This window comes from Convolutriloba macropyga, chromosome 8 (genome assembly GCF_964194025.1).
Source record: "Convolutriloba macropyga chromosome 8, txConMacr16.3, whole genome shotgun sequence".
Classification (NCBI taxonomy): domain Eukaryota; kingdom Metazoa; phylum Xenacoelomorpha; order Acoela; family Convolutidae; genus Convolutriloba; species Convolutriloba macropyga.
The window spans coordinates 34,276,494-34,300,490 of record NC_134475.1 but is presented as its reverse complement, the minus strand read 5'-3'; the positions used below and the strand labels follow the sequence as shown (position 1 = coordinate 34,300,490).

General features: G+C 35.3%; 1 protein-coding gene across 3 annotated transcripts in view; it reads left to right on the top strand.

Moving 5' to 3' along the window:
• LOC142344702 (angiopoietin-1 receptor-like) overlaps positions 1 to 23,997 on the top strand; it is a 207,186-nt gene that overhangs the window by 118,104 nt on the left and 65,085 nt on the right. For all 3 annotated transcript variants that reach the window (XM_075396570.1, XM_075396569.1, XM_075396571.1), the window contains 3 exons: positions 5,158 to 5,313; positions 18,289 to 18,423; positions 21,694 to 21,969. In XM_075396570.1, coding sequence (XP_075252685.1) covers positions 5,158 to 5,313; positions 18,289 to 18,423; positions 21,694 to 21,969 — 567 coding nt within the window. The remainder of the gene's footprint in view (positions 1 to 5,157; positions 5,314 to 18,288; positions 18,424 to 21,693; positions 21,970 to 23,997) is intronic.

Here is a 23,997-nt window from a genome sequence, read left to right as displayed (position 1 = left end):
GCTGTGGGGCTCTAACGGCCTTTAATTAGAAGATAATTGATCAACTGATCAACACCAGGATAGCGAAAAACTTATGACCATAGAAGCTCTACACATAAGTAGATGCAAGCCACAACTGAATACGCTGAACGAGTACAAAACTAGGGAACTAACACTGAAATATTAATTGCAGTATGTATGTTCTGCCTAAAATTTTTCGAATTGCCATGCGAGCAACGTTAACTTGTGGATCAAAACGAAAATATTCTATTCAAAACTCAAACAGAAAAAGACTCATATTAAAAGTTTTGAATTTCTTTTAACATTTTACCAAACTCTAAGGTTGAAACCTGAAAAATTTTTTTGCAAAAATTCGAAAATGAAATTAGATAATCCAGACACGTTGCTGTATATATGCATATCTGTATATATTTAATTAACAAGTTTTAAACTCCTGACGATGCAAGTTATTGGGAATAGGTTTGAGTAATTTTAAAATTCTTTATCGAATTTTATTATTTTTTAGCTAGAGAATGAACACTTCCTCTGACTGCTCCCTTCGTTTTCTTCAATTTTGTTAATTGATTCTTTGTCATCTTTTTGGGTTGACTTCCAGCCGCCGCTGCTGGCTTCTTCTCGGCTTGGGTAAGACTGTTGTTCACTTTCCGATGAGGCTTCGTAGATTTGCTTGGCATAAGTGTTTGTAACTAAATGGTGATATATCGAGAGAAGTCTGAACTTTGGAGATATTTTTAAAATTCAATTTTCTTTTTGGTTTGCAGAGAATTATAAGAAATTCAGATATTTTAAAAACAACTTGCTCCTGATTGATATGAAGTACATCGTTTGCTTCTATAAAAATTTTGTGACATTAGGTGATGAGGTCAAGCAAATTTTTTTTGCAGTGGCTCGACTTGGCATGCTATTGAATCAAAACATTAAACTTTTTTTCATTATTGGATCAATTTTGCTGTCATCGCTGGCTGATTCTGATGCTTTTTCGTTGTTTGCTTCTGTGTTTCTGTTAACAATAAATATAGTCTCAATGGGTTGCTATTCCTGGTTTTTTCAGACTGATTCCTTTCAGGGAGCTATAATTGAACTGTTTCAAATAATGTCATCATCAACCCTTAAATCCATCATCCCCCGTTTCATGTGACATAATTATTGGTTTTGTAATTAAAAAGAATTCCTGCGTATGCATAATGATATTGTCAAGTAAACATAGGCAAAGAAACCAACTTTTATGACCACCCATGTTTCTTCGGCTAAAAGTTCCTTCTTTAGTTTCAAAATTGTTTTACGAGATAGTAGTTTTTTGATGATTTATAATAGCCTTTTATTTTTATTTTAAAAACTGGAACACTGCTACTGACAACATGTAGTAAAATCTTTAGCAAAAGTATTTAATGCACTTATTTGGAGCCATCTCGATTATTTGTTTTAGTATAAATGGCTATTTGTCTCCGACCTAAAAATTTTGGAAAAATAGAGTGAGCTGAGGGAAGACGGGAAAATGATGGTCCTGGGGGAACAATTGTTAAACAATAACGTATGACGTCAGATGTTTTTCGATGTACTTGACCATTTGCTCTGTTGAAACAAGATGTTTCAACAACACAATTTAAGGTAGATTACACTGATTTTTTTATGTCGCCCACTTTTGTTATATTGGAAAACTCTTTGCCGTCGAAAAGTGTTGCACTTGAATCATGAAAGACAAGCAGACAGTTCTCTAACTCCAAATGAAGATCAAAACCAGAACTCTTTTTTAATTGAATCTTCAGTTATTTTTCCAATAATTGAATTTTGCGCTGATCTTGCTGATAAAATTAACGTTTTTTGAAAATCTGTTGAACCTCTGCCAAATAATAAAAATTCGAAAGAAAAAATTGGTTTCCCACAACAAGAGGGCCCGCAAGCAGTTATGAACAACCTGTCAGTGATGGAAATTATTTTATTTATAACTTCAGATTGGGAAGAGCATACCCAATTGTGCAAGAGAGTAGTGGAAACGGAAATGTTGGTTCATCGCAATCAATTTTAGAAAACAAAACTTTGATTCAATAAATAGTTATAAGATTAACTATCATAACGTTTTGAACAAAATATACAGCTTCTGATCAAGATAATCTCGAACAACAGAATTTTCATTACTACTTTTATTGGTGATCGGCGTCAAATATCAAATCGGTTTTGCCTTCTGTCGAATTTGACTGATCATCTGTTTGACTCATTTTGAACATTATATAACAAAACAATGAAATGTAAATCTGTTTTGTTACATAGTTAGTCATTAGTATATGTTTAATAGGACGCATATCCACAGTTCTCTCGCTCTCTTCTGTGAGTAACTAGGAAGTGTGTATTGTTTTAGTTTACTTTATCTCTAAATACAGTGGTCTCTACGTTGTTTCCTTCATCCGCTGCTTTCTTTCTTCGTGAAGATTTTCATCGTCCAGAGACAACAGAATTGGTACTGTACGCTAAGGCATAGGTAAATTGGCTAAACTTAAGACTTTGCGTTTTCTCTTTTGTAGAAATGGTGCAATTGGAAGTACTCCACTAGAGAGAGAGAGACTTCTTTAAAAATTTCTACTTCAGCATCACCACACACAATCTGCTGTATTCTCAGAACTCTTTGTGCGCGACAATCAATTCCTTCCTTCTTGACAAGAGTTACTGTGAATAGGTTGTCAGGTGTTATGCACCTGTTGACTTTCATATTTGGAGAAAAATTCACATGAAGTGGTGATAGAACAAGAGAAGCTTTCCTTCCTGCCAAATGCCTGCTCCTCTGTCCTTTTAAACAATTTAGTGCATGCAGGTCGCAAATCGAAATTTCATGATATGACCTCAAATGTTCAGTTATTGGACCACCCAATACTTCCGTATTTATTAAGTTTTTCAGAAGTAGTTCTTGAATGCCTAGAGAGTATTCGTTTTCGTTGCTCCCATAGCGCAAAATACCGCAAAAGGGAAACTGAACAAAAATACTCTATGAACTATTGCAAATGGCAGTAAAGAAATTCTCCAGTTTCCCACAAAAAGACCGTGCAGGAAACTGGAAATCCACTGCAAAAATTTCTGATCGTTGAAGAGAGCGTACTGTATGGATTGGGCGGAATAGAGTGGAAATTGTGTCAATAAAGTTTTCGCTAGTATTAGCAAGTTCTTTGAGTAAAAAGACAAATTTGTTTCAAAAATTCAAGTCGAGAATTGCTCTGATTTCAGCATTCCGGCAAACTAAACAATTCTTCTTTAAAAGTTCTGACATAAAAACAAAAAAGAGGCCGGCCAAGTGACCACGATATTTGTTTGTGACTCAACAGGAAAACACATTTGAATAACACGGTCCTTTTTTGCTTAACTCAAAAATTGACAAGGGCAGCGAAGTGAAGAATAGCATGCGATCTGTAAACTTTCACTGGTTTGAAATAATTGTCCGGCGATGAGTTATCTATACTAATTGTTCCTCCAAGATTGTCAAGATCAATGTTGGGATCGGGATCAATTACAAACAATTTGTTATAAAGTACACAAAGCTTCTCAAAACTGTTGATGCCATACCCGTCCGCAAAAATTCTTATAGTGAAACTTTCGTTTGCTCCTACACATGTCCCTCCTATTGTTTGTTTTTGTACCTTTCCGTTCTTTCATACCCTCACTCCTCCTCTATTATTCCATCACGCTAGGATCTACATTTAATTAAATACATTCTTGTCAACTTGCTGATCCATACCTTGTTATCCCGCTGGGATCTATCATTACCATGCAAATACAGTTTTCCCAACCCCTATTATCCCATGATAAAGTAGGATAACGCCACTTTTATATCATGTTTAATTGGGATAACCTCCTCTTATCCCATGTTTAAGTTTCTATTCCCTATCATCACCATGAAAATCTATATCCTATTATATTCCTTGGGATTTATGCACAATCATCCGTGTGGAATGTTAACCCCGTTTGATAGTGCGCTGTATATTTACTACTCATTAATTTTGTTTGAACGATATATGAACTTTTAAAGTTTCCTATCTCCTCCTCATTTGTCAGACAATTAGTCAAAAATTTGGTTTAGCGGGATCGGAACCTTGTGCGCAAACGCACATTATTAAGTCTCCTTGTTTTTGTTTCTGTTGGGGAAAAGTTCTTTTCAAGTTGTTCCTCGATAGTTCTGATCATTTTCTCTACTACAAATTATTTGAATTGTAAATATCTTAGTTGGAAAATTGATTCTTGGGTAGTCAAGCAAATAATCAGTCAAAGTCATTGGGCATCATATCACTCCTTTGCACATTTCTCGTTCTTCGTCAATTAACATATATCGTATTTTGCAGAGTTTTGTAACTTAAATTTAATTGGTTTATACAAGTCTTTCCGCTCACATAACCACACAATCGGTTATGGTCACCTCATTTAGTGACAAAAGAAACCCTTATTCCCCTCCAGTTGTCAATGCTACTACTAATTGATCAACCGTGTTCCCTGATAAAACTTCATCAGCGGTGATTTCGTATTATAAGAGTCTAAAAAATAACACTTGAATTCCACTCCAACAGATAATCAGCACCCGTGTGAATGGAAGTGTATTACATATAGTATTGGCTAACTCTTGATATTAGACGATGTAGCAACAAAAAAGACCAGTCTTATTAAGTCTAACTGTAAGTCATTCAATGTTAATGGCTAATAGAACTTAAAAGTGCGCCATGAGACTTTCACATGTGCCGGTATTCATCGATCTTTTTCAAGCATTTTAATTAAGCGTCCTTTTTTGCACATTTCTTGATAGAGGAAAAAAGTTTCACTTTATATGATATAACGAAGTCCCAAAGTGAAGTGAGCAACATAATTACAACGAAAACAATGATCGACAATTTTTTTCCTCATTATTTAACGAAAATTTTGCCACTGTTTTGATGTTTTTTAACGATAAGACCTTTTTTCTTGCAAGTCATGCAAGATAACTAACCATTTTTGGAAGATTCTGGCAGAATCTTGCAAGATAACCATTTGGTCTCGTCTAGGGAAAGCTTAGCATGTGCAAAACCGTAATTGTCTTGGTCTAGACGTACCTTTTCCGTGCTTATACTTGGTAGAGTGATTGGGTGGGAAGAACTGGAATAATCTGAAATCTAAAAAGCAGAGAGTAGGTAAGTGACTGTGTTGCAGCATGTGAGGAGTCCTGGTTTGATGCCGGGTGCACCTCACGATGTGGATCCCCAGATGAGTTTGGAACGAGGACCTGTTCCTCCTATATGTTCTGTCTACAGGACCCCTATGGATGCTCCTGCTCCAGTGGATTCCACGGCATACATTGCAATGATGGTCAGTTGCTAGTTTGACATGCTCCACAGGTTCCAAAGCATAAATAAGGCAAAAACTGAGTGATCGAAAGGCTCGGCTGGTCCAGATTTGCTGGCTCAAGATCGGATTATAATCTGCGCAGAAGTAGGTTGCATTAAGATAATTACACCTTAGCATGCTAGTCAGAGTCACGCATTCGGATATGAGTGATGGTCATGATGTAACATATGAGGAGTCTGATCACAAAAGAGGTAGGATCTTTTCTGTTTGTGCAAACCCCCCCCCCCCCCCCCCTAGTACGTTATGCACCCCCAGGTACACATTACGTGTCATTACCTAGTAAATCATTAACTAAAAATATGGCACTTCCGTCTGAGGGTGCAAATAATATGCACCCACTAAGCTATGGGGGGCACCAACGGAAAAGATCCAAGAGGTATTTAATGACAGTGGGTGGTGTTCATTCATTTTCTGATGTTAAGTAAGATCTAAAATGGTACAGATCATGTTTGTCAAGATTAATGTGAACAACTTGCGAAATGAAGCGATTAGCTCATAGCAGACCATTTGAACATTGTAAATTTAGTAGAGAAAAGAAAATTGCTCCGCGGCGCACTATTAAGGCTAGCACAGTTGATTTAGAGCTGTGGACACAATGTCACAGCATTTGTGATACAACAGTCCAGGCCGTCTTACAGTAGAAACTTAGCAATCAGACCAGCTGTGAAAAGAAACTACCAGTCAATTCAATGTATAATGCTGCAACTTTTCAATATGGGAACTTTAAAAGAGCAATATAGGACTTTAAAAGTATTAAGAGAGGTCATCTCATGATGAACAAGTCGAATTCTGATAATCATTTATGAGTGCTTTTTGCGAACATGAGCAAAAGAATTTCAGACCACAACGAGTATTAGTAGCTGTGTGCAGGAGAGATTTACACAAACTTTAAAGTTCACCTACAAGCAAGGAAACGAATCATCTATATTGAGATTTCACCCAAGTTGAAGTTCCAATTTGAAAGGACCTGCGATGAGGCATCAAGCTTTGAAAGGATATATAATAGACTCCGACAAAAACAAAACGCGCCAGAGTTTGAATTAATGTTTGGTCAGAGATCGTCTGGTTAGATATGGTATCGAGTCCACACAACTCTTGTCAAAATTTTTGGAGCCTACTAAACTCAGATTAAAAACAATAAAATAAAAGGAAGAAATTTGATCAAATAAATAAACGCCAGACTTGTTCAGATGGTTGAGAACCACTTTGACCAGAAATAGCTACAACTGCAAGACACTGCGATCCGAAGCTGATTGAATTCACACAAGAATATCAAAACGGATCCTACTGATTCGTATTTAGGCAGAAATTCTTGATTATTTTTAATTTTTGAAAACAGTTGCGAGCAAATGTATTAAAATTGAAAAAAGAATGCTAATGCAAAAAGAAGTTGTAGATGCCAAACACTTTCGTCGATTTATTCTCTTTTCACGGATTGAATTTGTGGAAGATTGTTTTTATTCAGTTTGCATTGTACGTGAAAGTTTTGTTCTAAATAATTGAGTCAGATTACACTCAGTTGCTCCGCGGCGCACTATTAAGGCTAGCACAGTTGATTTAGAGCTGTGAACACAATGTGACAGCATTATTGATACAACAGTCCAGGCCGTCTTACATTAGAAACTTAGCAATAAGACCAGCTGCGAAAAGAAACTACCAGTCAATTCAATGTATAATGCTGCAATTTTTCAATATGGGAACTTTAAAAGAGCAATATAGGACTTTAAAAGTATTAAGAGAGGTCATCTCATGATGAACAAGTCGAATTCTGATAATCATTTATGAGTGCTTTTTGTGAACATGAGCAAAAGAATTTCAGACCACAACGTGTATTAGTAGCTGTGTGCAGGAGAGATTTACACAAAATTTAAAGTTCACCTACAAGCAAGGAAACGAACCATCTATGTTGAGATTTCACCCAAGTTGAAGTTCCAATTTGAAAGGACCTGCGATGAGGCATCAAGCTGTGAAAGGATATGTAATAGACTCCGACAAAAACAAAAGGCGACAGAGTTTGAATTAAGGTTTGGTCAGAGATCGTGTGGTTAGATATGGTATCGAGTCCACACATGTCTTGTCAAAATTTTTGGAGCCTACTAAACTGAGATTAAAAACAATAAATTAAAAGGAAGAAATTTGATCAAATAAATAAACGCCAGACTTGTTCAGATGGCTGAGAACCACTTTGACCAGAAATAGCTACAACTGCAAGACACTGCGATCCGAAGCTGATTGAATTCACACAAGAATATCAAAACTGATCCTACTGATTCGTATTTAGGCAGAAATTCTTGATTATTTTTAATATTTGAAAACAGTTGCGAGAAAATGTATTAAAATTGAAAAAGAATGCTAATGCAAAAAGAAGTTGTAGATGTCAAACACTTTCGTCGATTTATTCTCTTTTCACGGATTGAATTTGTGGAAGATTGTTTTTATACAGTTTGCATTGTACGTGAATGTTTTGTTCTAAATAATTGGGTCAGATTACACTCAGTTATAAATTTTAGTGTGAACAATTCTTTTGAAGGAAATTTAGTGATTAGCAGATTTTTCTCGCCGGAGCTGAAATAATTAGCTAGCTGCTGGCATAATTATACATCAGGACAATTATTATGCTATGGAATTTCGATGACGCCAAGATGGCTAGTTACTGTTATTAGTAGGGCCGCGTTTTGTTTCAAACATTAGAAAAAATCTTTTGCTTTTTGCTACCTAATAATTTTTCAAAGCATATATATTGTAACAACGATCTGTAGACAAAAAAATTTGTCAAAGCAGGATTGATTAAGTTCCGAACCCTTAACCTTGGAATCAAAGTCTGGACGTTTTTTTGCAACAATTAATTTAAAATTATAACCACGCAGTTAAATAAACTTATAACCACGCTGTTAAAAAAAACTATACTCCAAATCATTCAAAACAAATTTACAAATATCAATCAATTTCGGTAAAAAAAATCAATTAACATGAGTTTCTTCAAATTATTTCCATCCTAAAAATAAGGGTAACTTTTGAATCTCCCACGTTACTATTCGAAGAATTTTTTTAAGCTCTGAGACTAAAATTCCAATCACCGTTTTCATGAGAATGTTTTCAGTTCTTCCTAACTGACGCCATTTTTGAAACATATTCCATACTTGTACGCGTTGACGAACAATGCAACCCATACAGAAATTAGTTTTGACCTTCAGCCTACTCTTGAATCATTTTGCTGAAGACTCAGATTGCCGTGAAAGTTTTAAAAATTTTCTGGTTTGACTAAAACATAATAAACTTTGGTTAGTAGCACAAGTTAATTCAAAAGAGAATTGAATGCGTGCACGGGAAAATTATGTCTGGTTAATAACATTGATCGTATAGCACGGTCATTTTTTTAATGTTTTGTCTGCAACTTTTTTGTGTTTTGAAAAGTTTGTTTTGAAAGAAAAAGGTCCAAAATTGGAACTTTAGCGTATAAAATGAATTTGATTTTCTTTGTGTTCACGGTCATTTAACGAAAGCAAGTTTTTTGATTTCTCATTTTTTTTCTCTTCTCGTCAGAATTTCCTTGATTTTTCCGTGTAAGCTACATTCCCTTCCACAACACACAATACTTGCGTAATCTGCGAACAAAATCAGTTTCTCTGTTGCTCTTGTGGTAGTGGTAGTTGAAAAATTGTTCACATATAAAAGAGATTTGAGTGGTCTTAAAACAATTCCAAGTGCCATAACTTGATTTACTAATTGGCAATTAGAAAACAGGCCATTAAGTCTTACTTTTTGCATACGGTTGGCATGAAAAGAAAATAACCCTTCGAATTGAAGTTTTGTAAGAAAAAATACAATATAAAATGGAGTTAAAAGCTATTGCAGGATCTAAGAAAATATCAACAATTTTTTTGCTCTTGACTTCTATGCTAAATTTTTCTGAAAACGAGATTGCTTTTTGTCAATAATCTCATTGCTTGTCTTAGAAATCTGTCATCTGGATCGAAAAAAAGCGTGAAAACTCTTTTTACATAACTCGGCATTACAGAATTTGTTTGACAGTTTATGCTAACCAAAATATCACGTTTTGTTAATTCACTTGGCAAAACGTTCTCCCTAGTGCACACATTTAAAAAAATTTCTACATGTGGGCCTGAAACTTCTTTTGCTTTGTTATCGTCCAGCGAGTCAATTGCTCATTACAGTACCTTTTTAGTTACAGCTCCGAATTTGAATTTGATACTTGAATTCTGTCAGAGTTGCGAGAATCAACATCTGGGCTTCTGAAAAAACTTAGCTTATCAACTGATCTATTTGAACAATTGCTGATAGCTGCTTGAAACTTGGAGATTTTCAACTGTCTAACATGATTGCATCAGCATTGACATTTTCTACAGCCGTACTGCTCTTTAGCTCAATGATATTTCATTTTATTTACTTCTTGCCAGTTTTTTGAAAAGATTGATGCCTAAACTGTTGTGCATCTTTCTTAGTCTCCTATTTACTAAAACGCAAATGCACCAAAGTTTTGAAAAGTCTCACTTTCAGGATTTTATCATTTTTAAATCAAAACAGTTTTTGGCAATCAAAATTTTCCTGTCTTGTGTTGGCCGTGGCTTAGAGTTTATAAAAATTAAATCACTTATCTTAGGGGTATGAATCAGTGCCGGTTTTTCAACATTTTTTCACAAAATAAGTGGTGAATTGATCAAGCAAAACATTGCCATTCTTATATTGGTGATTTTCCCCTTATTCTGCAACTGCAAGATCTCTACTGAACTTAGGAGTTGAGAAAGGTCTTGATTTTCTTGTCGTTATGATGTTATCACTATCAGTTTTCATTAAGTTGTTTTGCTCACAGAATACAAGAAAATGGTTGGATTTAGAAAGGGTTGTTTTGACATTGTGAGCGGATACCTGATCTTTTGCAATGAAAGAGCGATCAATTAGCGTAAATGTTTTATCAGAACATTTGGCTGCATTCTCAAAGTTATCAATTTCATTTCGCGAATTTGAAGCAAAAATGCTTAGTTGGTTTCTGTCGTGTTCAGATCCTTCATTTTGTTATCTCATAGCAAAATAGCGTTATATGTTGTTTTATATGCCCCAGATAGTTCGATTTTTAGTTTTTTATCGAAATAGTCCCGAAGACGTTTATACGGTCAAGAGGAATTGTTGACATGTAACTTTTCATCCATGGGGTCACTTAATGTAAGCCAAACCTTTTTGAAAAAATGTTCACCAGTCTTTTCACTATTTGATTTAATACTGGCTGTATTCCATTCGCAACAAAAACTCCTACTCTCGCCCCGTTGAAGCCTTTGTTCTGTCCGTCTTACATATTCCAAAGAAGCTATCTGAAAATGTGTTTTCAATATTATGCGCTGTCTGCGGCCATCTTTCAATTAATGGGTGTTGTTTGTAACCTAAATTTGAAAACTTATCAAACTTGTTTCTTATGCTCTAACAGTTAACAAGGAAAATTAACGTGAACCTCCTGATCCTCTGATGTCTAAGTAGCTCAAATATTCAATCAAATTGTCCAAAGTCACATGACAGCATGAGTCGTACCAACTTGCTTTTTTTGCTGTTCGACTTTGTTGTAGTGATAGTTTTGTTTCGATGTTTTTTCGCTGACTTTTCCAATCAAATTATCAATGTTTTTGTTGTTTTGTTGTGGGAACAAAGCATTTTTGCGTTTTAATACATTGTTATTTTGTTTTTAGAGGAAAGCATTTTCGTGTGATAGTATTTTGTTCAAAATCGCACATTCATTTATTAAGTCTTCTTTCTTAATTTACTCGAAATCTATCATCCCTTTCTCTACATCTGTCATTGTTTTTTTTTACAAAGCTAAGGTTTGTTTATGTGTTTTTATAAAAAGTGCATGCGACTGACTTTTGACTTCTGTAAAATCTCCTTTATCAAATTTGCTCCCGACAGTTTTGATAAGGGACCCAAACAAGCAGTACCTAAAGCCGATCACATTAAGCTGAATGTAGGCGTTCACTCCACCATTCTGTTCCTTGTCGAGAACTGATCTCGCAATATGGAGCGTGAAATCTTGGCATTTGTCTTTCTTGCGCCGAATTTCTTTGTGCTCATTATGTGCCTCTTCTCAAACATGCGGAAAATGATACCAGATAATGGAATAGGATATTGAATTCAATAGGATGTTGAAATGACAGTCGCGAATAGAGAAATATATTGGGGAATTTTTTGAGTTCATATTCACTCCTTAGATGAACAGTCGACTTTATATCGATCATTTTAATCGACATTATATCGATCGATGACTTTATATCGATCATTCTCTACTTGACTCCGAACCTCTCAATGCAATTTTTCGTACATCTTTTGGACTATCAATCCCACATCTGGTCAGCCTCATTTATGGTGTGATCAAGGAAACATAAACTTACGGGTAATTTTGAGTGATTTGAGCTCATCTCTTGCTAATTGAGCCAGCCTTAGCCTGGTGTGTGTGGTCTCAGTTGCTAATTGGGTTCGCAACTAGGGTGATATATAACAATAAATACAAGTCAAACTGCATAGTTACACAATATACTCCGCCAGCATTTTTTCGAGCACAAAAAAGGAAGCAAAACTGAGTTCTTCCTTTGGAAAAATTCAGTGTCTGAATTGAAAATGCCAATTTGTTCTCTAATTGTCATGCAAGGAATGGTGAGAACGTTAAGAAGTTTGCGCAACGTTTCGAAAGCAATGCTCAAACTAAAACAGTTCAAAGTAGTTGCCCCAGTCGAGACTGGATGGTTAACTTGTAAGAACTTGCAAGTTTCTTACAAGTTCTTATAAGTTTATACACCGCCATATAAGTTTTTCTTACAAGCTCTTATAAGTTTACCAACGAACTTATAAGTTCTTACAAGTTTACTAACTAAACCTTACAAGTTTTTGCAAGTCAATCATCTAACTTATAATTTCAAAAAATTTACTATTCCATCTTATAAGGTTCTTACAAGTTATCCCTTCGTCCTGCCTAATATCTGGAAAAACGTGAAAACCTTGAACTTGAATGTACACATATTTTTGCGTCGAAACATATTTTTCCAAAAAAACATCAGAAAAATATTAATCTAAAGAATCAAAAGAAAATTTCTTCCATCTTCAATCTTCTTTTTTTCGCAAAATTTCAACTTGATTGTCATTTCTTCAAAATTTCATGATTCATTTCTTGATCTTCAAAATTCTTGTTTTTCGATTTTTGTTGTCGTTGTCGAAGTTGAAAAAGGTTTCTTTGAGAGTTCTTTTGGGTCCATGTGAGTTCTTGTAGAGTTCCTTAAGAGAATTTTTTGAATTCGGAATTCGTATGAAAACTTTATCATTATTGGTAATTAAATATATGCACTAGAATGCGAAATCTAATTTTTGATGCTCTGTTTGCAAAAAAACCAATTCCAATGACAGTTTGGTGTGTTTATCCGAATTGTCCACATCAGTTTCACCTCAAAAAGGATAAATATTTGTGAAATTTTTTTACCGCCGAACATAACTACAATCACATTTTTTTGTGTATTCTCCATTTAACGCTCTTTAATTGCCGTGTGAAAACTATTTACACGTAAATTAAGCGCTTTCCACATTGTGCGTTAAAAAGCGAGAGGAAATACCACCCTGACTTGAGTCTCAGAGCACTTAAGCGCTGAACCAGCACATTTTAAGCGTAAGAAATTAATTCAGTTCTGAAACATTGTATCTCCAGAATGTTTTCTTTAATGAAGACTGCTCATAAAGTTTTTTTATTATATTTTGGTCATAGATTTCGCCCAGACTAAACTTATCTGTATAGTCTAAAAATTACTCTTAACCCAAAGTTAATTTTGAGCAGAATATTGTGATACATCTGTAGCTTATAATTGGTAAATAATATAGTAGTATACACACTATTTATACATAAGCTACCGAGTAGGCAATTACCGCAAAGCCCATTTAGTTTATTGTTTACGTCTTGCTACGCCAATAAGTTTACACGCGATAGTGCGGGTCTCACATAAAGCAAAACTTGTTGGTGGGAGTTAAGCTGAAAATATTATTTTTCATGTAGTAAACTTTACACAAAAATCTAGACTGGCCATTTTAAATTGTGTTATGAACAGAGTACTGGTCATCCTAAAATACAGAATGTCTCTAGAGTGATTCAGCGCTGAATTGCTCTGCCACCAACCTTCGAGCAGCCACATTCTTTGTAACAATTTTTCTGGCAACGGTACATTCTTGTAATGTGTGTTAGTATCCAATGCTCGAAGTGTAGATTTTTCCAGTGCCCAAAAGAGAATCGCTCTATGTCTATTTCCGTGTCTAAATCACCTGTGATCTTTCCAGCACTTTGTTTTATACAACTTTGCTTTGAAACAGGTTCATCCTACCTTTCCAAGGTTTTCAACTTAAGAGTGAGCGATGGCCATATCTGACGCTAAAAAAACCTCAACTGCATATTCAGTAAAGTGTATTATCTGTATGACCTCAACCCAATTGCTCTAAGTTTGCCTAGCTGAATAAAATATCATTTAAACAATTTTGATACGGTGTACCAAATTCACTGTAGCTCTGATATGACCGTCAAAGAGCCTGAAATATTAAACGTGCGCTGTGATGAAATTAAATGCAATCGTGTTGAATTTGCAAAAAATGAATGAGGATTTTGAAAATAATGAAAAAATAGCAAGCTTTAATGGCCCTTTTCTTTGATAGAAAAAATGCTAAATGAATCCGAATAGTGTTTCAGAGGGCACGGGTATATAACATAGAAACCTAATATCCCTATTTTCAATAAAGAGTCCTAATTCTTTCGTATTTTTGTTTATTTCATAAACAATACAATGTAAACATTGGAAGTTTTCCATACAATTCGGTCATGCATAATCTAATGCGTGTGAGCGAGTGGGTTTTGTTGTGACAATTTAAGTATCAAAGGGGTTTCTATTGTCTCTGAACAATTCATAATTCACGGCTTAAGCCTGATAAAATGGTAGAGAGAGCGGGAACAAAACAACGCCTTCTTTAATCAAAATCATGGATTATTCACTGCCTCAAAGGCCTCTAGGCGGTATTACGTGTTACTAAATCTTCCCTCGTCCTTTATCAGATCAATGCTGATATTTGTAGGTGGGCCATTATTTTCAAATCAGCCCCTTGAATTCTTCGTAAGTTCAGAAAACTGTCCAACAGAGAAACTTTTACAATTGAAGCCCTTTTTTTCGAACCCAGTCGGTGGAATTTATGGTGGGGGCTACTTGAGTCGTTTTCTTTCCGTCGTCTCATAGAGTTGTGAAGAATTATTATTTTTTTTTCAAAAATGTGAAATAAATTGAACTGGAGTGTGCGGTTGTTGCCCGGATCATAGTAACATAGTAACTCAGTGCTGAATCATAGTATATCTCAGTCTGTATTTTTACTATGAACATATTCTGATCATGTCACTTTTCACAATGAAAAGTGTAACTTCAGACAAAAAATATCGAAGACTGTACAGAGTAAAAACAGCATTGAATTTTAAAACCTTAGCAAAGGCTGGACAGAACTGATTTTCAGTCTGTTCACTCTCTGATCAGAGCTCATATCAAAGTAATATGGAAATTAAGGCGACTCATTTCTGCGTACAGCAAACAAAAACCGGTAAAAAGCTAAGCTTGCAACACAAATCATGATAGTTGAATTAATTTTGATTACTGAAATTATAATGCTTTATAATGGTTTGTTAGCACCCCCCCCCCCCCCCGTTTATTGGCACCCCCATTATTACTTGCAAAAATATAGTAATTGTTGTACACAAACCGGGAAGTCAGGTAAATATTGAGAATTTTACAATACCTTTACGGAGCCCATTACAATACTTGAAAAAATGAAGTTAGTTTCATTACAACCTGAAAAAAACGAATCTTTTTCCTAAACTCATAGTTTAACTTGTCCTCAACAATTGTTTTGCACTGGCTCTGCCTGTTAATTAAAGGTTTTTGTGTGCAAAACCCCTCGATTTTGCAAATTTCCCGGGTTTTTCAGGTATCATGTTTGTGGGTCGAACAAAAATTCAGATTGTGTTTCGAAAATTTCAAAATATATCATGAATTTTGCATGAACAAAGAAAGGAATCAAAGCCAACTGTGCATTAAAAAATCATGAAAAAAGGCGGTCTCAGCCTATTCTGCGATCCATTAGATCAAAAAAACTTTAGAAAAATATGAAAAACATTACTGAATCAGACCCTACAACCTTAAAGGATAAAGAGTTAAGGCTACTCATTCCTGCGACCGAATTGGGCTTACCTAGTTCTCTCTGACTAACCGACTCTGTAAAACACTGCAGATAAGCTTCAATTATAACGGTGGTATTAATATACAACACCGGAATCATACAAATAGTGCGAATACCTATTAGACTGCCTAGAGTCAGGTTTGATGGCGCTATATAAAAGAAAATATAGTCTTCTCAGTCTCTGATTGGTGGAGTACTTGCATTCTGTACTTTCGTCTGCTCCTTCCCTCTGGGGTTGAGAGTTTTCGTAGAAAACAGCTAAAACTCTATTGAATGTGTCAATCCTTGTCGAGTGGTGATGTAGGTGACTACAGCTGTAATCGATGGTCCGTGTCAAGTTAAGTGAGTGACTGGAGTCGAAAGTAAGTGGTCCACATCCTGTCGCTTGCAGAGCCAGTAAAATTGCCAGTAACAAGGTAGTCTGGACAGTTACTTCAATCCTGTGTGTAGGTTCCAGCTATCTCTCACTGCCATTGTAGTGAGGAATAATTCCAAGCTGGGTAGACAACTTTAGTCTGTAGTCTCTGTCGCTGGTACAAAGAGATTTCATACCATCTCTTTTTAGTACGATTTTGGTGCGAAATAGGTTTATCAGCTTGCCTTCTGGTTAGTATCCAATTTTAGTTACAGTTAGGTACTTAACCATTTACACAATAACTGTAATTTTAACTTTTTCTTCATAGTTTCCGATCAGGGAAAGAAGGAAAATAAGAAGGAATTAACAACAAATAACTTTGAAATACTCATTTGAGAGCATTGCGTCTCGTATGGATAGGACAGTGATCCACAGAGGTAGAACTGTCGTCCATTAGCTGAAACTCAAAATCCGGAGCCTGATTTTGAGGGTCCATAAATAATTCCAGAAATTCCGGATCCCTGGCAAGACATGTGGCAGGAGCTGGGGTAAAGGTCAGTGTTGCAGTGCGTTTGCATTGCAGAAATGTCATTGAGGACGTCCTCTTCTTCTCCTGTAGTGGCTCTCTGTCCAAAAAATTGACCGCAGTCCAGTTGCGGTAGAGGGGTTTAACTGTATGACCGCACATACATTTCGTTGCGCCATTTTTCAAACATCAAATTAAACCGATGGGCCACAAGATTGGTCTATGAGTAGTCGCTTACATCGGAAAAAAATAATAATTCCAACTTTAATCAAAATTTCTCAAATTTCCCTCACAGTATCGCGGCTCAATTATAAAAGAATATTTGAGATAATTTGGCGAAGTGATTTCCGTGTTCACTTACTAAAGACGTTACCTGACGTGCATTAGTGGATTCGTGTTTTTAAAGTGAGGTTGTGAAAAAAAGTAACTGAGTACGGTTTGCAACATCTGAGTTTTATTGAGCCTGTGTGATTCATTACTATCATCCATCTACGTAGGATGCAGAAACTAAAACTTCATACAGTACCTCCTTTCGGAGTCTGTCAAAATTCCGCTAAATCCTAGATTGACTCATAGGTTTCGCACACGTCCAATTACTTCTTCGCATTGGCCGACCGTGTCAAAGATTGCCTGATCACGATGTTCACACGGGACACAACTCCCTATCGCGTTGATTAAAAGTAGGACCCCTTTTATGTGCCGTTTGGAATTCTACATCCTACGGAGATGAATGTTAATAATCAATGACACTGCACTGTGTCAATCAGACGAAGATGTTGCGCCCGTACACAGCTACCTCCCGCTACCATCACTCTAACCAACCGGTTCCAAAAAAAGCACAGCGGTTCAATTGTGCAGTGCGTAAACACGAAAATAGACATTTTATCTCTACTATTGCTATATCATTGAACCGCAATACCATAAAAGATTTTTAAGAAATTTCGATTCAGTTCGTAATTTTCATCTCTTTGTTCCTATGTATGCGACTATTCACAGACCAATCTTTTTGCCCATCGGTTAAATTGAATGTGTTGAAGGTGGTGCCACAAAAAAAATGTGCGGCCATAACTTGAAACTCCTATACCGCAAAAGAATTAAGGACAAACTTGCGGATAGAGGGCCACTATAGCACTGGAGGAGAGCCACCAATGCAGCCTCAATTTGATTTTGATATTGAACATCGCTATTAGACCAAAGGTCCGCCTCTCTGGTTTACTGTCCCATCCCAACGAGACAAACGATTTTCAAAAACTCAAAAACCTATTTTGTTCCATTTCATAATTCTTTTTCATATCTTCCTTTTTCTTTATACTAATCCTTTCGTCAATTGAAGATTTAGGAGCTTTTTTTCTGTGGTCGGAATTTACCCAAAAAGAGTTGGGCCTTTTAATTTCTGCGCGTGAAGTAGGCTCACCTACTTGTCTCTGACTAACTGGCTCTGTAAATCACTGAAGATAAACTTCAATTATAACATTGGTAACAATATACAACACTGAGTCAATAAAATACACATAGTGCAGCTATCTGACTACAGTCAGGTGTGCTAGCGCTATATAAAGGAGAATATAGTTTTCTCAGTCGTCATTTTACTATTGATATATCATGACTCAGTACTGGTTTGCTATGACCCTAGGGTCCGGGTAGCTTTAACATTAAGAAATTGATTATTGTGAAAAAAAAACAAAATCTATAACATCAATAACTCAGAAATTCACTTGATAAGGCTGGTGTTGATGTGAAAAGTGACAATTGTTAATTGTGTCTATCTTAGCTGAAAACTGGCTATTGTTTATGTACTTTACATTCTGTGTAGCCTGTGGAGACGGATATTACGGTGCAGGTTGTCGGCTAAAATGTCGATGTGCGGGTGGGAAGGCGTGCAACCCAGTGACTGGACAGTGTGCCAATGGCTGCCAGTTCGGATACAGTGGCGACTCTTGCCAGACAAGTAAAAGATTACTAAATTTTCCATCAATCTGCAACCAAGAGGAACTCTGAGTTCTTCAGGGGTTTCCAAATCTTTGCAACGGTTTATCTCGCAAAAATTTTGAAAAATTCTTGCTATATTGTTGTTGGTAGCCCCTTGACAAGAGAATTTTCTTTTAAAGTTAACAAGAAAGCTCGCATGAATCTGTGCGCGGCACGGAATGTTTCTACAATAGCATTTGCATAGTACAATGCATCAGATATCGCAGAAACGCTTGTCTTATCAACATATTTTGAGTTTTGGTAAGTTTTTGCGAAAATGGCAATTGTTTTAGGACAAAATTGAAACAGAAAAGGCAAACAAACGAAAATGTTTGAGCTTTTTGAGGAACCAAAAATGTTTTAGGAAACCTCCCTCACGAGAAAGTTTCTTTTGTGGGCCTACACCTTTGAAAACTGTGAATTATAAACTTTAACAACTCTAACTATTGGAAGGCGATTTTTATTGCCTCCCCGTTGAAAAAATTTAAACGTGATGCAATGGCAAAAATTGCTGCATAAATTTTATTGCCATGTTTTCGGCGAAGTGTTCGCAAAATGTGCTCTCTCCAAAGCAGCGTTTGAAACACTATAGATTGTCAATTTTGTTATCGTTAATATTCGGGCTTGACTAAATTTCTACTTCTGATAGAGAACCAAAAATCATCGAATTGTTGGAGCAGATCTTTGAAATTTGCCAGGCCCAAAGTTGACCTAAACTCTAGCAATTGTAAAATAATGGGCTTAACGTTAGTGGACTGAGTATATGACATGCCCTATAACATCTCAAATCAAAAATTTTGCTGAGTGAGTTTTTCTTTGTATTCTTACTTTTTAATTCAGTATGGAAAATAGAACCAAACTAAGAAAAACTTAATAAAAATTTTTGTATTTGAGTTTTGTAAATCTGCATATTGCACAAGAAAGTAATTAATGCAGCAGAATTTTTTAACTTTATGTTTGATTTCCAGCTTATTTTGCCTCTAAGCTATGCTACTCTCAGCACATATTTTTTTCTAGTTATTTTTCGGTTTCCATATGAACTGCACTGCGGCCAACTAAAGCTAAATGCAAATGAATAGTTTTTAAAATGCACCGCCGGAAACATTAAATTAAATTATTTCAGCCAAAAACATTTTTTATAGCAAGTATATAAAAATTTAGCTTCTTACAAATATGGTAGTTTGTTTTCAATGTTTCCTACAAAATTCGAATGACTTCTGATAACTTCAAATTTCAGAAACGTTTTTCCAATGAACTTTCTGTGATCGTATCTGTGGCTTCGAAATTGTCTATCTATGTTCAATTAGATTCAGATCGGGACAACTTTTCAGATCATAGTACTACCATTTGCTCCTATTCCTTACGAGAAATTTATAACAAAATTTGATTTATGCAGAGCAATTTTTGTTGGTTAACACTAAGGTCTTGACAATGCAATTTGTGATAGTGATTTTTAAAAATTTGTCAGTAAACTAGAACCTTTAGTGTGTTCAAAGATTTAGAAAGCAGTCTCCAATCTGTCCATCTAACGGTATTGTACCACAGAAGCCAATTGGTCTTTTTTGCGGACTAAATTTCTCGTGTTTTTGTTAAAAATCATGTTTCAATTTTTCGTAGAACTCTCAGAATTACTTCGCATTAGATGCCTTCAATCTGGTACTTTTTGTAGCTTTTGTTTGCACGCTGTGTGTAACACATAAATAATAGCTTTCGTTTTTCGTACAAATCGAATTGCAACATCGCGGCGAATAACAATGAAACGATGCAGCTCAACTAAATTTTCCGAGTTTACGGAGAGAACAAGAAAATCTTCTGGATTTTCCTAAACTTCTAAATTTCGTACCTGAAGGCAAATCAAAGCATAAAGCAAATGAAAGCTTAAAAAAGCATAACGCTTAAAGAGCAAGAATGGAGATTGGCATAGTTTTTTGCTACCATACTTTTTTTTGTGGTATATCTCAATATTTCGTGAACCATTGACCAAATTTGGCCAGAAACGTGTGTCAATGTTGAACAGATATCAATTTTTTTTGTTTTAATATACCCTCGAAAATATGGTAACAAAAATATCTATAGCAGTTGTACTAAAGTACAAATAGATTATTTAGCTAAGCAACTCTAAGTATAGAATGACGCATTGATTCAACAGATAACGATGCGTAAAATGTCTATTCTGTTGAAAAAACATTTCACAGTCGGATTTTTTGCAATCTGAATGCCAACAAAAATTATCGCTGCCACAATCAAATTGAACGGGAATTTTCCCGTCGCTAAAAATTGTATATAAATGCTAACAGTGAAACGATTGAGAAATTAAGAACTAACTTTTGACAATATAAGAAATAATTCTAACTCGAAATCTTGGTTGCATGACAAAATACCCAATACCAACCGTCGCAAGGAGCCAAAAAATCCAATGCCCTTATATCCATTTTCCTTTTGATCTTTTCGTGTTCAACAATCCGATTACAAGTTTGCAATCAGTATTAAAGGCATGTTTTCTCATAGTTAAGCTGATAATGAAATCACATTTTCTGTTGTGATAGTTTCATATCTAGTCTCATGCGCTGCAGAGGCATGGCCATGGCCCGCAAGGCATGATCAAATGCACTACCTAAATATTATGCTAATTAATCGTTCTGGTTGTTTAAATATTAGGAAAAAATAATGGGTATATTTTGGGTATTTTGTCACATTGGTATTTTGCCATTGGGTATTTTGTACTGGCGCCGAAATCTTCTTACGTTTTTTTCACCTATTACGATTGACGAATAATTAGATATACTCCCAAAATCAGGACTTTTTCAAAAGCGATATTAAGTTACAGACAATAGTTCTTAAGTTAGTAAAGTCCTTACTAACCTTCTCGACGCTTCTTTTTAACTTCAGTTTTATATCTAAACCTTGAGTTTCTTTTTTCAACAATCAAACTTGCGCTTTACATGATCTATGTTCAATTTTTATAAATCTTATATAAAATCTATGACTAGAATTGTTAGTCAAATTTACTCAATAAAATCCTTTAACAATTTTATGAGACTTAAAAGGCCTTGAAAGCCTTAAAGTTGTGCCCATCGAGTCAGAAGTTTAAGATGAACCTTGTACCCCCTTCCCCTAGTGTACAGTATTCTACGAGGCTTTTTCATAACTCATTGGCTTGTTTATGAATAGCAAAGTTTTGGTATCACACGATCTTATTAAATACACAAATGTTTTTTATAATCGATTTCCTTGTAATGTTTCATTTCAGATGACAACAATGCTTCCCCACTCGCTTTCTTCAACTCCAGAACCAATCCTGGTCAGCCCACAGACTTCGTGTGTGCACTGCAGATGTCGAAGAAGCCCTTAGTAAGCGACTGTGTCATCCAGGAACCGGATGGGAACACCGTAGCAGCAACTGGCACATTCATAAACAGACATCACCCCTACAAGTGGAATTTTTACATCCCTAAAACACAACTCGGCTCTTACAATTGCATTTTCAAAGGCAAACTTATGGCATCTACGGAAATTAAGTTTTTCGGTGAGTTGTGAAAGTATTTATCAGTATGAATTATTGAACAAATTGTACCAAAATGTTATAGACTTAATTGAACATAGACTCTTAAGACATAGAATATAAATTAGCTCATAAAGTACATTTCCTGTTTCAATTTTGCACTCAATTTAATAGATGAACAGATTTTTCATTTTTGCGTGGGTATGCATGCGAAATGTTTCGCAAACGGTTCCGCAGATAAACACTTTAACAAAAGGTTGAATTCAAAGTATTCTGATAATTGCATAACATTTTTCCGGGGCTTTCGAGTTTGTTAGAATAGTTCCACGTCGCCGTTATAAGTGATCTCTACATATTAGCTAACTCTACTAATTTTCTTGATCAAGCCTAACTTAATTATAACAATTGCACCGCAATTATATATGACTTTACGTAACAGCTCTTAACAAAGGATAGTATTTTAAAAAGCTCTTTTTCCTTGAAAAATATTTTTCCTCCATTTGCGTTCTATTTTCCCCCAAATTTCCACACTTAAGCGATTGACAATTCTCAATATAAAACGTAGGTGTTCAATTTAAGCCCCTTTTCTCTAATGTTTTTCACACAAAAAAAGCAAAAAATTGAGACTGCAATTGACATTGCCCGATGAGCATTGTTTATTGGGGGACTACATTGTTCATTATCTTACACGAGCCGTACCAAGGAAACACTTGAACAAAATTTACAAAAAAGCACATTTTAAAACAACCAATTTGTAAAATTAAGTCGTGACATAATTCACTGAATCGATGCATTTTTGTCAATTGGCAAAAGAGCACAATTTATCTAACATCTTCTGCTTAACAATTGGTAGCTGAAGGGGCTCGTGCTAATGCAAAATCAAATTCTAACCAACTGTTAATCTGACAATAATGGACTTTATCGCATCAGAGAAACAACGTAAAGTGCATAATAGTAAAGTGATTCTGAAAACATAGAGCATGCCACATATGGCTGATGTGCTTTTTGCATTATACAGATTTAAGGAGATAAAGGAATTCAAACTTTAATGTTCAGGTCAAAATGACAATAAGCTTAAATAGCAAGACATTTTCATGTGAGTGTGTAGTGAATGCACCCGCTTTCCCTTTTTAAATAAAATTTTTCAAAATGTCACAAAGGTGCCGCCAAACTGCTCTGCGACAGGATCAATTTGGCTGGACAAAATTGGATAATCAATTATCGAAGCATTGAAGGAGAACAAACGTAGACTAATTAATGCTTTCTGGTGATTAGATGCCATGCGAAGTTGAAGTTATTTTTTAAGATACTAGTTTAAAATCAGCTTCTCCATCACTGTTTTCAGAAAAAAATGATCTTTTATTGAAAATTACATAAAAACAGAAGGTTCAAAGTGTTCTGAATCCTTTATTGTCCATAGATTGAAAATCTTTAGTTTGGTATAGCGTGTCTAACGACGGCTAACTCTTTCCAATCAAATTTAATTTTTGTGATCCACTTTGCTCCAAAAAAATTCTTTATTCACTAAACTTTTAAAATCATTATTGTTACTCATTCATAACACTGTATAGTTTAACGTACAAAAGATATTAAGGTTTCATAAATTATCTATCGCTGCATTTATACAAATAATTGAGATTAAGGAGTGTAGACAAAAATGTATTTTCTGCAGTTCCATGTAATAGGAATTTTAAATTTAACAAAAATGAGAGAAGACCCCTGTTTAAATTTTGTCAAGAAAAACGTACAAAATGATAGTTTTTGATCGTTAATTTTAGGGAAAACGGTCAACGTTATGTTTTTTGACCGGCTCGAGCGTTTTTGATCGTTTTTGACATATGAAGTGATAGAACTTGAGCGATTTTGAAACAAAAAAAATCATCGTTATTATTAGGAGAAGACCGTTTCTGAGCGTCTTTTAAACTTAATAAATGAACGTTTTAAGCGTTTTTTTAGCAGGTCACTGTTTTTGACCGTTATTTTTTTAGGGGGTAGCAGTTGTTAACCGTTTTTGAGCGTTTTTTGAGGAAAAGACAGTTTTTGACTGTTCTT